The following is a 17,489-nucleotide window of genomic DNA, read 5'->3' as shown; positions in this document are numbered from 1 at the left end:
TTTTGTTTTTCATTCATTATGCTTACTTTTAAAAAATATCGCGTATTATTTACAAATTATTTGCATTACAAATTGCTCGATATTGAATATAATTCTTATATTTATTTTTGTATAACACATAGTTAAAAATATCAGCTGCAATGCGCGCTATTAGCAAGAAGTACAAAACCACTATTTTATATTACGCTTTTGTACTAATCGTAAACTACACATAATGCACCACTCTTGCTTTATAAATAGTTTTGCAAAGTATATCATAGAATATATGTACGTATCATTGGATTATGTAATAAGTTCGTATTTCCGTCCCTGTTTCTTCAAAAATACGTAAAAGTTTGTTAGTTTGTTATAAAATCTATTTGATCAACGATGTGTGTATGTATCTTCTTATTTTATTATCCTTTGTTTTCTATACGATCACTTCAAATCCTATCGTCTGTCCTTTTATTTAAAAATTTCGATATGCGTGCGTGCGTACTTTTACATTCTTTAAAATATTTAATGATTGCTTGTATAAAAGTACTTCAAATACTAAAATAATTAACATAGTAATGAATAATGCACTAAATTTTCCAATAATTTTAAATACATACACACATATCGCAAAATCTAATATTTTTGCTATATCTTGAAAGAAATCTGTTTGTTGTAACAAATAATTCTTTTACTAAATGTTCAGGACTTTTTCGTATTACTTACACAAACTTTGTTCGTGTCTCTGATTCATGTAGCGTTTATATAAGTTCTATAAGTTCTATAAAGTATCGTAGTTCGTAGATTAACAAAGCAATATGTAAGATAATTTACGTTTATCAGTGACATTTATGTATTTTTTCATTGATTCTTAATGGATTAAATAATTCAATTATGTTACAAGGAATATAGCAAGAATAATAATAGGAAAAAATATAACAGAGATACCGATACTAAAACATAATTATGGAAATATATATAAATATTATTTGTCCTATGTTGTCCATTGAAATTGTCACAAATAACGTTGTTATTGAGTAATATTCCTCCAAACATGACATTGAAAAGGGAATAAACTTATTACATAATCTAATATTCGTGGCCTCTTTCACTATCTTGCGTATTAGTTTATACTTTGATATCTGCACATTTAAAATACATTTGAACTATTTTTTATTCGAGTCCTCGAGCTTCAAGCAATGCCTCATCCTGTGGTCGATTAAGTCCAATCCCGGCGATCCCTGGGAAACCGGAATGGACACCAACATACACACCCTCTTATAGCCCAGAACAATTAGGTACGCACTACAATTTCATATATGTTTCTCTTTTTCTTTCGCCAGCGTTTACCGTTTATCTTGTACCAGTATTATTTTTTTTCTTTTCTACTGCACTTTCAATACACGCCCAGCATGATTGAGATGTCGAAAGTTTGGTACGCGAAGCTTAGATAGCTCAGCGCTTTCTTACGAGTTAGACAGTAATTTTAGTCAATTTTGTATTTTGATTATAATCCCAGTATACTGTCCTTTTATGATTATGTGAAAGTAGAGGCTACAAGTTTTGGTTGTTCAAGGCTATTGAGTAATCGGTTTTATCACAATGTTTGACAGTTGTCTATCTTTTTATTACATATTTGCTTTATATAGATATATGAATACTGTAATATATCGTTAACTGTACAAATTACACTTAATTAGTAAGAATTGGTAAGAATGCCAATTGATTCATAAAGACATTTTTGTAAAGTCATATTAATAAACGATTTTAGATTTGAAACAAAATTTTCAGAGATATCAAAAAACACCGTGCAATAACATTTTTAAATAATTGAATAATTTGAGAATATAGTGACGTATAGAAAGTGATGTAAAAATTTTGTATGCAGTGAAAATATCATATACAATATGGTTAATTATTATTCCATAGATACAGATGTCATACTTCACTTCACTTTCACCGTAAATATTAAGTAAATGTACGTTGCTATCGTTGTATAATTCTTTATTACAATGACGAATATTTCCTTAATTTATATTGATTATAATTGTGTATATCTTAAATTAGAATTATTGAAGCAATGTCGATCAACTTTTGAAATCATGTAAATTATTGTAAGTATAAATTTACACAAATATATTCGCAGATATAAATAAAACGGAAGTGTGTATACGTTCCCTTATAAATACTAGAACATTATTAGAAGAAAATAAGGTGGATTTGACAAATCATCAGAAAATAACGAAATCGCGTTTGCAACCTTAAGCTGCAAAGTCATATGTTCGATATATCAAGAAAATTCTCAGCAATTATATAAATTCTTGCAAATGGTTCGCACAATATTTTCCACGTATTTTTGTACAAACCGTTATCTTGTGCAAATATAAAATTCTAACAGTTTAATTATTTCCCTAATAATCGGAAAGAATTATCACGTCTTGCATGAGACTGCCAGTGTCCCCTTGCACAATTGAGCTAATATTATTAGGAAAATTTTACATAATACAAATCGAACATTCTTGTATAACAACAACAATGTTAGTAATAATATATCGAATAGAAGTTTACAACTGAATTTTACAAATTGCAAATCATCTAATTATCATCATCGCCTGTTCGACGTAAACATAATATAACTTACAATGATTACGAGAAGTATTTGTGCATACATTTATTTTTTAACGAAGCGATTTTTTTTACCAATTTCTATGTACATATATTTCATTTCCACAATATCACATTTGTATTTATGTGAAAATATCGCTAAATTTATTATATTTGAATCTAATTAATTATTATGTGAATATTACAATAAATACAGCGATGTATAAATACTCTTTGTAGATACTGTATAATTTAGACGTTGCTAAATTACTAATGTTATGTAATAAATTACTAATATTCGTTGATAAAATATTGTGCAAGAAAGCCTAAATATTTTGTTTAGTTAAATAGTTTTAATATTTATGAACAGAAGTATAGGTAATAGATGGTAATAGTAAAAAGAAAAAATATCTTATTAGAACCATAAATATTTACAATAGAAACTTAACAAATTCTCAATCATAAATCTATTAAACGACGAAGAATGAACTGTCGAGAAAGTAGGAGTTATATCGTTTTCAAGCCATGGAAAAACATTTTCAGATAGCCAAAAATTACCAAAACTCGAGACTTCTATTTTGATTGACATAACATTCCAATACCGCTTGGAACCAAAGCTCTGATGGTATAGCACAGCATGAAACGCACGTATAAAAGCATGTAATAGACATACAATTAACACATGTTCTTTTCATTGAACACGACCATAGCCGGTAGCCTCGCGGAAACGATGAAACTGGAATCCTACCAAATATACCAAACATCACCGTCCAGCCACCAGCAACAGACCGGACCGCCACCTTCCTACTACGAGACCCAATATCAGAGAAGTAATAGCCTGTCGACAGGATCGTCCTCTTTCGCTCTGCAGCCAACTCCTCAATCAGGAAATCAGCAAAGATGCCCGCTTCACGGTCTGCAACCGTGTGCCTGTCAAATGGTGAGTGAACAAAGAAGTCTGAAATGGCAAGCTGCAAATAACATTCAGCCACCGGGGAGGAACAAAGTGTAGCAAAGCCTTTAACCCGACTCCCGTAATCCGTGAAAGGAGGAAAGACTGAATAATGCTGATTTAAAGGTTTTTTCGTTGATTGTTTTGAGATGCATATCGTTTGTCGCAAATGGCATACCTAACAAAGGCAATAAACTTGGATTTTTCTCTACTTTTCGTAGTTTTTGTTTGATGACCAATTTGATATTTTCGAAGGTACTTGATTTATTTATCCAATGTTTAGAGTGGGAAATTTTAATACATCATTTTCTAAATATTTATATCTTTTATGTAAACTACACATTATTATTATATAATAGTTAATAATTATTACTATTTTTATGTATAATAATATTTAAGAATATATTAATATAGCGTTTGAATACTTTAACTCTTTGAACATGAAACTACAGAAAAAATTTAAAATTTCTTTTAATGAAAACTTAATATATTTTTGTTCCGCTTAGATGACGGGAGATTTTTTCGTAAAGTTGATTTCAATCTGGAAAGATTTCCAATCTATTTCTGAGAAGTAACCTCATTACTTTAATTTTGATTTCCAATTTTACAACAAGAACGAGAACATTAATACATTGAATACATTAAATCTCCTAACTATTTAACACAATGTATTGTTTGCTTTGTAACAAAATGATACAAATTGAATATCTACAATTAAAGAATATTAGAAATAAAGTTTTTAAGCGATATATAAATTATACATGGTTGAAAACATGGTTTCAAATGTAAGTTCCAGGCTTTTTCTACTCTCCGAAAGACATACCTTTATTAAGCAAGATCTAACTAGTAAATCTGTCTTCGCTCACATTGTCGTCAGTAATAACTTCATAAATGCAGTTAGTGTGACGTTGAAACCCATATAAAAAAATTTAAGTAACAGATTATTCTAACCTATTGAAATTAGATTTTATAAACATACATTAATACTATTATTTTCAAATGTGTTATTCAGATACATTTGGTATCTTTCATTTAAAACTAATTTTACAAAGTTTGCCATTATATAAAAACAAAGAACTTCACACTCTCTAGTTGTTAAATAATTCTATTTTCAACGATTATATTCTTTTTCCTCGAAAAATATCAGAACTTGAGTCCAGTGGCTGGAATGTCGCCGTCATATCAGCAGAGTGAACCAAGTCCCACGGCATTAGGAAGCAATCAGCAACAAACTCTTCAGTACATGATGCAGACGCAACAGTGCCAACAGCAACAACAGCAGCAACAACAACAGCAACAACAACAATCGCAAACAGGGGCAACGGGATCCAGTCCACCGCAAACACCCACACCATGTGGTTCAACTCCGAGCACAATGATGGGACAATTGATGGGAGCTCTCAATAATTCGACGCTCCTTGACGATTTGAACATTAATATCGAATCGTTACACGGTGGATTCGATTGTAATGTGGAAGAGGTGTGTTTTATTGTATATTCTGCTTATTATTAGATCGCGGATGTTTATGCGTTTATGAGAAATTTCAGAGATACACAGAATGCGTATAATCTGTAAAAATACATAAAATATTCAGAATATGACATTTATTATGTTTAGTAAGTATTATAAATCTCTGCTTAAGTTTCGTTTCTTTATTTAAATTCATAAAAATATAAATTTGCATAAACATCCGTAGTCTGTTCACTAGTATTAGAGGATGTATGTTCATATAAATTGATGATTTCATATAAAACATGAGCTATGTCAATTTTGTCTTTTTCCACGAAGGCAAAGAAATATTTTATTTTGACTACTGTATCTTTAACTCTGTTCGATAGATTTCAATATTATTTAAGAATATGCCCATGATATTATACAATTGCTGTGGGTATTGTTTGAAACTATACCGTACAAGAATTATAGATATCCAATTAAATCATAAAGTTGTGGACTTTATAATTAACATTGTTTCTGAGCTGAATATATCTAAATAGGGTTGCTATAGTGAATGATGCGCCCTTATTTCAATTGGATATTTTTCATTAAATAGATGAAAGAAGCAATCAATAGATACTTAAAGATATCAATCTTCTTGAAAATATCTTCTTCAATGCTGTTATCGTACGAAATCATGTCGGTATATGATTTATTGTTTGAAGAAACAATGATGATCCTATAATAAGTACTTTACTCTAAAGATTGCGAAAATAGCCTTACTCGCTTAACAAGATATTCTTGATAAAGTTATTGTGATGAGAAATAGTTTTGACTAAGATTATTTTCGTAGAACCAAATTTTTCGATCAACAATGAAACAGAATATATATAGAGGGCGAGTCTCCTAACATGACGAAATATATAACTCCTAATTTATTCGTTGTACGAAAACATATTTCAAACAGAAGTTGTATAGTATCTAGGAGGTCATACAGTGCCCTAATATATTTTTTGTTACCTTTCTTTTTTAACGAGATATTAGGGTCACCCTCAGTTTTTTAAATAGAATGTCTAATATTTTTTCTCAAATTCGGATAAATCGTCAAATTTTGCGTAAAAAATATTACACAAACTGGAACTTGAAGTTAATAATTACAGAAATATTTTCAAATTAATAATCTTCTATTAGGAAATTCGCTGAGCCAACGTTTTTTAACACAACTTTGTTTACAACAACAAGTCATATTTGTAAACGTGCTCCTTAGAGTGAGCACCTTAGAGCGATTGTCTCAAAAACAACGTCTTGCTAGGAACCTTAAAACGAGCCTCTTACAAATACGAGAATACATATTATTTTAATAAAAAACAAGTCAAAAAGTAATTGTTAATAACCCTGGCAATTTATACGATTTTAAGTGATAAAAGCAAGTACCATTAGTGATCAATGTAATATTTCTAAAATTATTCACTAGAAAATAGTTAAGTATTGGAAACTTTACAGTTTTATTAAAATATTTAAATTTTAAAGTATTTTTTCTTTGTATTTCTTTAATTGATACTTACATGATCTTCTATAATTTGTGAATGTTTAACTTTAATTCATTTTAAATTTTCCAATAATATTTACTTAATACTTAATAATCTTATTTGATTAACAAGAAAGCGTGATAGCTTCCAGAAAATAATATTATGCAAATAAATTTAAAATTAATTACGCAGACTAATGTAATTTCATATTTAGTCTCTGTTTTAATTTTTGAAGTATCTTATACACAGTTGTTGTGAAATAAGATAATTAATGTGACAAAGAATTTTATTTTCGTACATTTATTACTCTGTTAATTGTTGGTTGTATGTTTACTCTGTTGATTGTATTTTTTTATTACCAAGCAGCAATTTAATTATGAATTTTTAATTATATTTATATAAACATAACACATTTCACAGGATAATTAAAATAGTAATACAACCTATATTTTTAGAAAAATAATGTATATTGTGCCTATTCATTAATATATTATAAATATATTTTCGAATTTAATTCTTACATCTTTATACTTTCATTAAAACGTCAAATCGTCTTCTCTCAGTACCTAATTGTCATGTCTTCAGCTATTGTGAACATTTCATGCTGTATATTTAAGATCTCAATCGTGTTAAAACATAATCGCTTCTGCACGAAACAATATATTTTCAACTCTATCTGATCAAGTTTTCCGCAAAATATCTTCATATCAGTTCATTATTCCATCTACTCGATGCGTCAAAGCTGACCAAATCAATGAATATTTCTTGTTACGGACAAATAAAAAGACATTCGTCATTTTAAAGAAATGTTTCAATTGATTACAATTATACTAAGGGGATAATGAAAAGTGAATTATACGAAACTTATAATTATTGGTTTATACTAATGTTGAGCATTGAACGATTTCAGGTGATCAAACACGAATTGTCAATGGACGGGACGTTAGACTTTAACTTCCAGCAAGGTGTGATGGGCACGGCTGCGATTCAAGTGAGCGACAGTAACGTTGGTCAGAACGGTACCGTGTCTCAAAACAACGTGGTTGGCACGACGGCTGGAAACGCGCCCGCAGGAGTTTACGTGAGCACCAACGCGGCGACTCCTGCTGCTTCTCCCTCTTGGGTTCACTAGCAGTGGACCCCACTGCCCTCGACACCTCCGTCGTCCTTGTCATCGTCATTACTAGACGGACAAGAGAATTTCCACGGACAGCCCGAGGGACAGTTCATCGGTGAGTCAAGTATCATTTATTTCAAAGAATTATACAGATCAGTTCTGTGATACGTCGAACATGAGGAATGGTAAAAAATTACTAGGAATTTTCTATTAAAAACATTTTAAAAAAGTAGATTTTTTAGAATATCTACCACAAATGACACTCGTACCGCGTATGAGATAAACACTAGCTATTTCTTTCATAATACTTTCATTTTTAACTTGTTAGTGGGATCTTAACGCCTCTACGTTTTTTGGATTATTTGCGAATCATACTTTTCTATCGTTAGAAAATGTAAGATTAAAGAAAATAAGGATTAACTATTAATATGCATTTCTCGTTTCAATTTTATGTTAAAGATTTTATTAACATGCCAAAAGTCCCGCTCTCTGTTAAAGTGAGATCTAGATTTAAATAAAATCTTTAGTCTTTAAAAGTGAATAAAGACAAATTTCAGTTGTGTATGTTAATTTAAATCCTTGCGAATTTCAATGCGATATAAATTATTTTCAGCAGGAATGAAAATTTGTAACCTCTTATTTTTAGCATGTAAAAAAATGGCGGACTTCGAAATAAAGAAATTATTATGTCTAAGACATTGTGCCCGGTTAATAGACTAATAAAGATTTTTTTTATTGTTATGGGCCTATCGCCACTTATCCTTATCAATAGTCATAAAATGACGTGACTACGCATCAAGAAATTATTTAGAGGCGTGAAGATGAAACGCAAATGAAATAACGCTCAAGTCCGAAATCTAAATCTAAAGGCTGTTTTAATGGTTAATAGTTTGAATAGTATTGTTAAAAATTAATTAAAAATATTTTTTAAGAGAGAACACAATTCTTTCATAGTATTTTTTATCAATCTTCGTATGCAAACAATATTTTGTTGGTCACACAGAGAAATTTAATGGAGTTATATGACTACTTTGCATAAATTTTTATGCATGAAAACGTATAAAAATAATTGGAAGATGAAGGGGAAAGGAAAAAACCAAGTATATCGTACAATAATGTAAATTACTTGAGATCATTAAAAATATGTACGTGCTAAATAGTTTGATTAGTTACTGCGTTAATGACTTTTACTTTTGTCTTTTTCCCTATCCTTGCTCAATCTTGAAATCTGTTGTTTAGATAAGAAATGCAATTTTATAGGCTTATCAGTTAAATAGTGATTAATAAAGAAACAAAATGCAGTAAAATAATAAAAATGTTCCCCAAGACATTTGAAAATGTAATTTTGTATATCAAGTTAATTTCAAGTATCACATACTAAAGATTGTTTGATTAATTGAAAGATATATTATTAATTTGAATACCAATTGATACAAGTAAGCGTTTATTTATAAATACATATATTTTAATTATATTAACAAACTATACACCAGAAATATGTAAGAATTATAAAAATAGTAATGTGTACGCGTAAATTCAATTTTTGCGATGTTTGTCTTTGTTTTCAAAAAGTAAAATGCATGTGGGGATGTATGTTTGTTTGTAGTCTCGTTATAAATATTTACCACGTTTATACCTAATATTTGTAAAAATAATAACCTACCTGTGTATTGAATTCTTTGCAAACGATTAAAGCATATTTGATTTTAACGTTTAAAGCGCGAGAAATACAAACTAATTTTTGTAAAATATTGTCAAATTTTATTTTCTATAAATTAAAGGCATCTATAGAAATAAATTATTTTGTATTGATGATTATAGTTTGTAGAATAAATATTTCCTTCCTGTGTTCATCGTTTTTATAATGAATAATGCCTGTTTAGTGTAACTGATACAATAAACATCGATTATAAAAATCTGTACTCAAAGTTATCTTATTGTCGATAATTCAAATTCATGAATTCATGTCAGACAGAAAAATCAATATTTAAGGATGAACAACAATAAAAAGCAGAAAGGTCTCATTTGTATACTATAACATATTTTTATGAATAATAACAGTAATATTTATTTCACTTATAATACTATATTTTACACTATAAATCATATTTGCTCTAACAAAAATGCAGTGGAGTTGAACATTGATTACATTATGTAACATATACGTTATAAGGCAATAACTATAATTAAAATAATATGATAAATCAAATAAATAATGATAAATCAGATCACAATATAATTTTATGACAACTTTATCATATGACAGGTTCAGAAAAAGGTCAGAGACAGAAGTTCCATTCATTACTAACTTTCAATCGAAATTCTAGCCTCAAGAGAACTATTGAAGACATGCTATTAGAAAATCATTATAGAATAATCTGTTTTAGCTTCCTGGAGAGGAACGAAGCTAGACAGTAACATGTAATCATTAAAAGATTATCAATGAAGAAATTATCTCTAATCAGTTTCTCTGTCCTATTTGTCTGAAAGGATATGTTATCTATTAGGTTAGTTAGGTGGAAAGCTTTGTGTGAGATTTTCGAAGAAAAAGAAACGACTCTTTTAATGAAATTTTATTAATTTTATAAGTTTATTAAATTTACTAATATTCAGTGTAATATCCTTTATCATTTGAGACTATATGTCGAAACATTGATTTAATCTGAGGCTATACAATTTTCCGTTTTTGTTTACTAAAATATTTTTCCATTACTTATATACTTAATTCTCAGAGCTAATATTGTGCTTTTTCCCTAAACTGTTTTTTTTTTAATTTTGTAATTTGATCAAATGATAATTGGACGGTACAATATTAGGACTGTGTGGAGGACAATTACTATTTTCCATTAATTTTTAAATGAAATTTTTAAAATCATTTTTGTATCACGCACGTGATACCGACGAAATTCTCAACAACAAATTTTCTTACAATAGATAGTATACTTTCTGTAACTTACATTTTAATTCTCTAAATTCTCTAATTAAGAGCGTAATTTTGCAGGTCAGTGATGCTAAGAAATTCTGTTGCATAACAGTAACAAGTTCATACTTATATCTAAGATAACATAACAAATAAATAAGAACGAATTTAATAAAGTATGCCTATTGTAGGCAAAATTGCAAAAATTGTTTGTGCAACAAAAACTCACAAGCTACAACTTGATTATCCGAGCTGTATGGAATAGAGAATCATTCGTTTTCATATGAGATACATATTTATATTCATTTATGTTAGATTATTTTCTAAATATCAATATTAAACGGGAACAGGAAATTTTTTGATAAAGATATAACAGTTTCTGTTTTTTTACTTCCTTTTTTCTTTTAATTTCTATTCTCGTTTTCCAAATATAAGAAACCATTACCAAATTCTCTATTAATGATCATTTTATTAATAAGTATCTTGATAATTGAAATTGCAATGTATCATCAATTAGTAAAGTACTATCCATAAACGCTCAGTTTATATACGTTTAGGAAAATTTGCATTTTAAACTGACTTTCTAATCAATCTCATTCACAAAATTTATTATAACACTTATAAAAACTTAAGGAAACTTGGAAAGTTATTGAGAAATCGTCATAACCTTTAATAATTCTTACATAGCTCGTTCGAAATAATAAGATGATACATTATAATAGTATTTTAATAAATTTTTTTGGTGTAATAAAATTAATTCTTTCGTTCTATATATCTGTCATATTTTTCAATCATTGTTTTGATCAATTTTGATATTTATATTCTTATATTATAATATTTATTGTTATCACAAAAATGATTGCACAATGCAAATTCAAATGCCAAATAAATTTTTCTTATCTTAGTTTCTTATCTAATCTCGAATTTTTTTCAAATAATAATGGCTATAGTGGCCAACGTATACATATTATTATAACTCTTACACATAGTTTTAACTAATTTTTACGATCTGCATATGTGTTCTGAATAACAACTGCACCCAAATTCTGATTCATTAATTTCTTCCTTGATAATCTGAATTAATTATCACATTTTGTATAAAACTAGTGGGTGTGCTAATACTTGTGAAAAAGTGTACATTACTGTACATACATCCATATGCTTAGATGTTCCTTCGTTTCCCGCAATTTCTTCGTACATAGAGATCTTTCAATAGGAAAATGCTAAATTACCCAATCATATGTTTGCATGTTCATGTATTTCTTCCCTTTTTTCTTTCTATCGACCGAAATCTTCGCTAATGTGTGTAGCTCGAAGTCGGTTCAATAACAACATGTAGCGAGCAGCGGTCGTGGATAACGTTGATCGCCGTATAGGTAAAATAATATTTGCACAACCGTGCCATAACAATGCTCACTGGTACAGTATTTAATAAATCGCTTCCTCGTACCTTGTCCTCTCTGCGGCCGACGCGCTCACCCTTTTTATACGATGTTTCGTACGTGCCACCACATTTATATAGCACCGCGTATCCACCTGTGTTTTGTCCAAAATCGGTATTGACTTGGGCTCGATAACAATTACATTTCGCTCGCCGTCGAATTATGTCGAAAAAATTTGTACACGTGCATGGAAAAAATGTGTAAACAAACCGTTTAACTTTTTCTGTTAGACGATGCTTTGCTGTTCGCAAAAAAAAAATTCGCGATACATTTTGAATCGAAGAAACTTGTTTACGTGATTGAAAAACATCAAGGAATATGTAGAAACAATTTTCTACGTGATTTTTATAGTTAGCAACACCTTCTACGGCTTCACAACCACGGACGAGATATTTCATGACACGATATTGTTCATACTATGCCACGAACGAATCATCTCGCGACACAATATCGTTCGTACTACGTTACGGACGAGATATCTCGTGTGTTAGTTTATTAGGACGAGAGTTGTAATTACAGAAAGACAGAGTCACGGGATATCTCATCCGTGGCGTAGTACGAATGATATTGTGTCGCGGGATAACTCATCCGTGGCATCGTACATACAAACGATATTGTGTCGCGGAATAACTCGTCTGTGCCCTCGTACGTACGAACGATATTGTGTCGCGAGATATCTTGTCCATGGTTCTGAAACAGTTAAGAGAGCTTTACCCCACACATTCAAATACATAAGTGCTTACTAATATAACAAAATGTAGTTCAGAAAGATGTTCACCTCTTTCATTATGTCACATTGAATATACATGGCGCACGAAAGTATTTGAATGCTTACCACAGAACTTTTTATAGATACATTATGCCCATTATGCGAAACTTTTTGAAATTTCGTTAGGACTGAAATGAGATACAATTATTGCCATTGTAGTAGTATTTGAAACCGATTCGAGAATGTACGTACAAGTTATAAGACATTTACTGCAAACATACATTTAATAAAAAGTTATTGTATATCCACTACGAATAGTAGCATTAAACATACAATAACTGATAAAAGTAGTCTCACTAAATATTATGGCTTATTGATATAGTGAGTAATTGACTAGTTCAAATACATACTTTGATAGTCTTTGCCTCTGATTTTACCAATATAATCATCATAGTCGTGTCATTATACTACTAGTGAAATTTCAAAGTGTTTTGTATAATATATACATCAAAAGTCTCTAAAAGTGTACAAACACCTCCGTGACTTTGTATGATGTATGATGTAAAGATACTTGTAAGGCGTAATTCTTTTATATGGAGTTGTATTAAAGCGTGTATTAGATGTAAAGGGAAGTCCTGTAACCCCATAGGAGAGACAATAAAGAGGAAAGTCCCTATTATTTGATTATAATGAACGTTTCTATTTTTTCAACGAATGTATCATTTATCTTCCTAAAAAATGATAATACATAATTTCTAGTATTCTTCTATAGACATATTATTAATTAGTTGCAAAAACGATTACTAAATAATGTAGATATCGGAATTTAAGAACTTTAATCTTAAAACTTTGTATAAATCCAACATTAGCTTTATTTAAGCTAATAAATATCCAACTTACTTTTTCGTCTCGCTTAAATTTTACTAAATAATATGTTGTTCCAAATAAAAAACGCTGTGTAAGAGATATATGAATCATATGAAAATAAAATGTGTGTCTTCTCTTGTTAAATAAAACAAATATAACTTATAAATTATTCATCTTCATAATATTAGACACATTGAGTTCATTCTTCATGTCTTCCTATCAAGCCAATTTAATTATCACTGGATACTCTGCTTTTAATAAGAAGCGAGAATGCTTTATAAAAGAACAGGATACTTTGAGAAATACCATGGAAGTTCCCAAAACTTAGGATTCATTCTATTCGTTCTATCCATACAATTCGCTCAATCGTTGGCGATTAATCAGTGATTCAAGATTAAGAGCGTGATATCTGAGGAAAGCTGGTTAAACACACGGGGTGCGAAAACTACGACTGATTTTCGCGAACGATTTGTACTCTGGGCTCCAGTCAGCTAGGTTCATCGAGAATGCCGAAATGAAAAAAAAGGTGAAAAAGAGACAACGAATTGTAATTCTGATTTGCGAATATCGAGCACTAATAAGTTGATTCGCGTTAATCGGGCTGGTTTTAAACGAGCGTTCGTATAATTCCGAAAATCATGACACATTGGGGGCTTATGTTACGATCGACTCTGCCGCTTTTTACTCGGAACACGTACGCTGATTGCGCTTCGGAATTTGTTGCGATTTTGTTTTTGTAACCCACCGTGATTTCGTCGCGCATAGAGGCTCGAAAACGCGCCAGTATTATTCGTTGACACGTAAAATAGGAGGATTAAAAACTCATTTTTCTGCATAACCATCCTTTTCTCTTACTGATTAGAGAGAAGAAAGGTATAACATGATTTCTTAATGAAATCGTTTCTTGTTACTCGTCGCTATGCGTTAACACAATTTTTTATTCGGTCGATACATGTGCCGCCTTTTAATCTCCGACATGCACAAGTGTGCGGTGTAATTATAGCATTCTGTGTCTGCTTGTCGCGTTAATGGATACGAAAGTAATGTTCTCGCCATCCTTTTGTTTAGGAACAATACTTTGCCGTGCAGACCTTGCCTGTGTTAAAGAAGCAGAACATGACCTGCCTTCTTTTTCTACTGGCTATCCTAAAAGATTACTTTTTCTCCTTATTCAAAGATTAACTTTGCATAAACAACATGGCTATTAGTGGCGGAAAGAAGTACCATTACATATTTTTTAAAAGATTTTAAATTGTGAACTTTATCACTTATATCGTGTTGTATGTCATTTTTAATCCTTTTGATGTTCACTGAAAGGGGAGAGTCTAGAAAAAAATTTATATTAAAATGGAGAAGTATGGTAAAAAAGAATCTAATTTTTTTTATTGGTATTATATATAAGTACTTTTATTATGGATAAGATGAAAATATTTATATGAATATACTGTATACCTACTTTTAGTAGTTTTTTTTCTTATATAACCGAACGTTATTATATTACATCCTGAAAGAAGTATTCTCTGATTCGTGGTCATTTAGTATCCGATTTAGAACAAATGAAGAACACTTTGAATTTATCCATAAAGTATAAAACTGAGCGAAGAATATAGAAACTATCTCCCCTGAATTTGTTGGAGGTAAGGACATCTCCTCGGCTATCTGCCTTAACGTATAAGTTTATCCGTTTTCGGGAGGATTTTTCTACTCTGTTCAGTGTTGTAGCTGATAGATTTTGATACGTATAAACAATTCTACGTCTCATATCTTCAAGTGTTGTTGGCTCAACCTGATAAATATGTTTCTTTAAATAGCCCCATATAAAACAATCTACCAAATGAAAACGGATAAACTTGCACACTAATGAGAATGTGATCGAGATGATCTCAATGGCCGAGAATTCAAATAACTATTACAATAGAAACCATATCAGTGGAGTGAAACACACACATACAAGCAAAATCTGCTCTCTTTAGAGCCAATATGATATACAAGGTCCGAACGCGTAATCATTTTGCAATGTATATATTGTTGCCCTAATGCCGGCGGTATTTCAAATTTGTATTTAGGTAGAGTTTTAAAAATATACGACGTCAACCGTAAGATGATGTATTATACTTAAAAATATAGGTTCCAATTTAAAAATTCAAAGTTACTCTATGAAAGATTTTGGTGTCATCACAAGGTCAAATACGTGACAGTACAATCTGTGCCGCTCAATATGCTACAACTATCGTTTGAAACGATTTATTATATTTCTCATATTTTTCGAGATATCTGCTTTGGAAGATTCAAATATGACATCCTGTCTATTGATATAGCGTTACTTGCACTCATATTTTGCCATTGTTTAAAACAGAATAACTTTTTTAAAAATTGGACTAAACGGTTCGAGCTTCCTTGAGAAGTTAAAAGGATTAGTTTACTAGGCCATGTGTAAGAATAATAGTGAAAAAACTATAATTAGTCGGAATCATAAAGAAAATAGTAAAGATAATAAAAATAATAGTAAAAAAATTACATTTTACAACTTTTTTATTGGAACTTAGAAATTTAAACAATACGTTGTGTAGACTAATATTAGTTGTATACGTACTGAAAATTTCATCGAGATCGGTTGATATAGAAACAAGCGACAATTATCGAAATATGTAAGAATTTAAATTTATTACAGTTATAAACCGAAAGTCGTGAAAAACTGCAATTTTCAGCATTTTTAATACTCTAGTTCATAACAACGTTAACCGATTTCGATGAGATTTTCATCATATAAGTATATAATTGACATAAATCCACAAAACGTATTGTTTGAATTTATGAAAATTTAATCGCAGACAGATACAAACTTTGTAAAAAGACAGTCTTTATTATTTTGTTTGCGATTCCGACCGATTGCAATTTTAATTTTCTCAACTTTTTTTTCATACATGATCCGGTAAACTAATCTATCTAACTTCTTAAAAGAACTGAAGTCGTTTGGTCCAATCTTACAAAAGTTATAGTATTTTCAACAGTGGAAGAATATGAGTCTAAGCGACTTTATGTATGTATATATTCTGTACATGAAAGGTGCGGCTGAAAGTTATCTCAAGGGGACACTAAATGATTTCTTATAAAAAAAAATATGTAAACGATATAAAATCAAATTTTTTCGTTTGAAGATTGATTTTTGTGAAAGTCAAGTTTAAAAGTTTATCAAGTATACTTGAACATGGCTAATTGGGCGGACTGGATAGGACTAAGTAATCGACTGAAGGTTATTTTACGTGTGAGAATAGATGGCAAATGTAGAATAAAATGTTTTCATAAGATTTGTTTCCGACAAATAAATTTGACAATTTACCATACGCATGTAATAGGCTGATTCTTAACAAAACATATTCAAACTCTATTGTCATGAAAATGAAGCCCTAAACGGAAAAATTTTATTCTACATTTTTTATTTATTTCCTTATCTACAATAACATCTTATTAATTGTTTACTCATACCTAACCGCTAGTTAGCCAAGTATAAGCATACTTAACAAATTTTCAAACTTGATTTTCTCAAAAACCAAATTTCAGAGGGAAAAATTTTGTTCTATATTTTTTTCTTAGTTTTTTTCCATAAGAAATCACCTCGTGCCCGCTTCTGCATAACCTTCGGCCGTATCTTGTATGTCAGGAAGAACTGCCTGTTTCCATTGTTTCCCATATAATCGCTAGTTTATTTTTCGTCTTTCTTATCAGTTTATCCATAAATAAGTCACTATAGGTGGTAATTATTATGAAACTTTGGTAAGTTATAACAATGATTAAAATTAAGAAAATGTGTCTTTCGCAATTTGTAGACCGCGTGGACATGTTAAATTATGAATGTAGGTGTGAAATAATATTACGAAGGATAATGATAGAAAACTGAAAAAGATGTAGTACTCATTCAAGTGTGAACACAAAATAATAAC

General features: G+C 30.0%; 1 protein-coding gene across 3 annotated transcripts in view; it reads left to right on the top strand.

Moving 5' to 3' along the window:
• Nucleotides 1-17,489, top strand: part of LOC100745007 (forkhead box protein O) — a 298,728-nt gene that overhangs the window by 183,559 nt on the left and 97,680 nt on the right. For 2 of the 3 annotated variants that reach the window (XR_001102114.3, XR_001102115.3), the window contains exons 4-7: nt 1,156-1,271; nt 3,288-3,517; nt 4,677-5,009; nt 7,404-7,725. Coding sequence is in view for 1 of the 3 variants with exons in the window: in XM_012382794.3 (XP_012238217.1) it covers nt 1,156-1,271; nt 3,288-3,517; nt 4,677-5,009; nt 7,404-7,625 (901 nt within the window). In the remaining 2 variants the exon portion in view is untranslated. Of the gene's footprint in view, nt 1-1,155; nt 1,272-3,287; nt 3,518-4,676; nt 5,010-7,403; nt 7,833-17,489 lie in introns of those variants that run through there. The other variant, XM_012382794.3, reaches the window with a different exon arrangement.

This window comes from Bombus impatiens, unplaced genomic scaffold (genome assembly GCF_000188095.3).
Source record: "Bombus impatiens unplaced genomic scaffold, BIMP_2.2 scf_0191, whole genome shotgun sequence".
Taxonomy (NCBI): domain Eukaryota; kingdom Metazoa; phylum Arthropoda; class Insecta; order Hymenoptera; family Apidae; genus Bombus; species Bombus impatiens.
The sequence above is the reverse complement of the archived record's forward strand: the minus strand, read 5'-3'. Positions and strand labels throughout refer to the sequence as shown.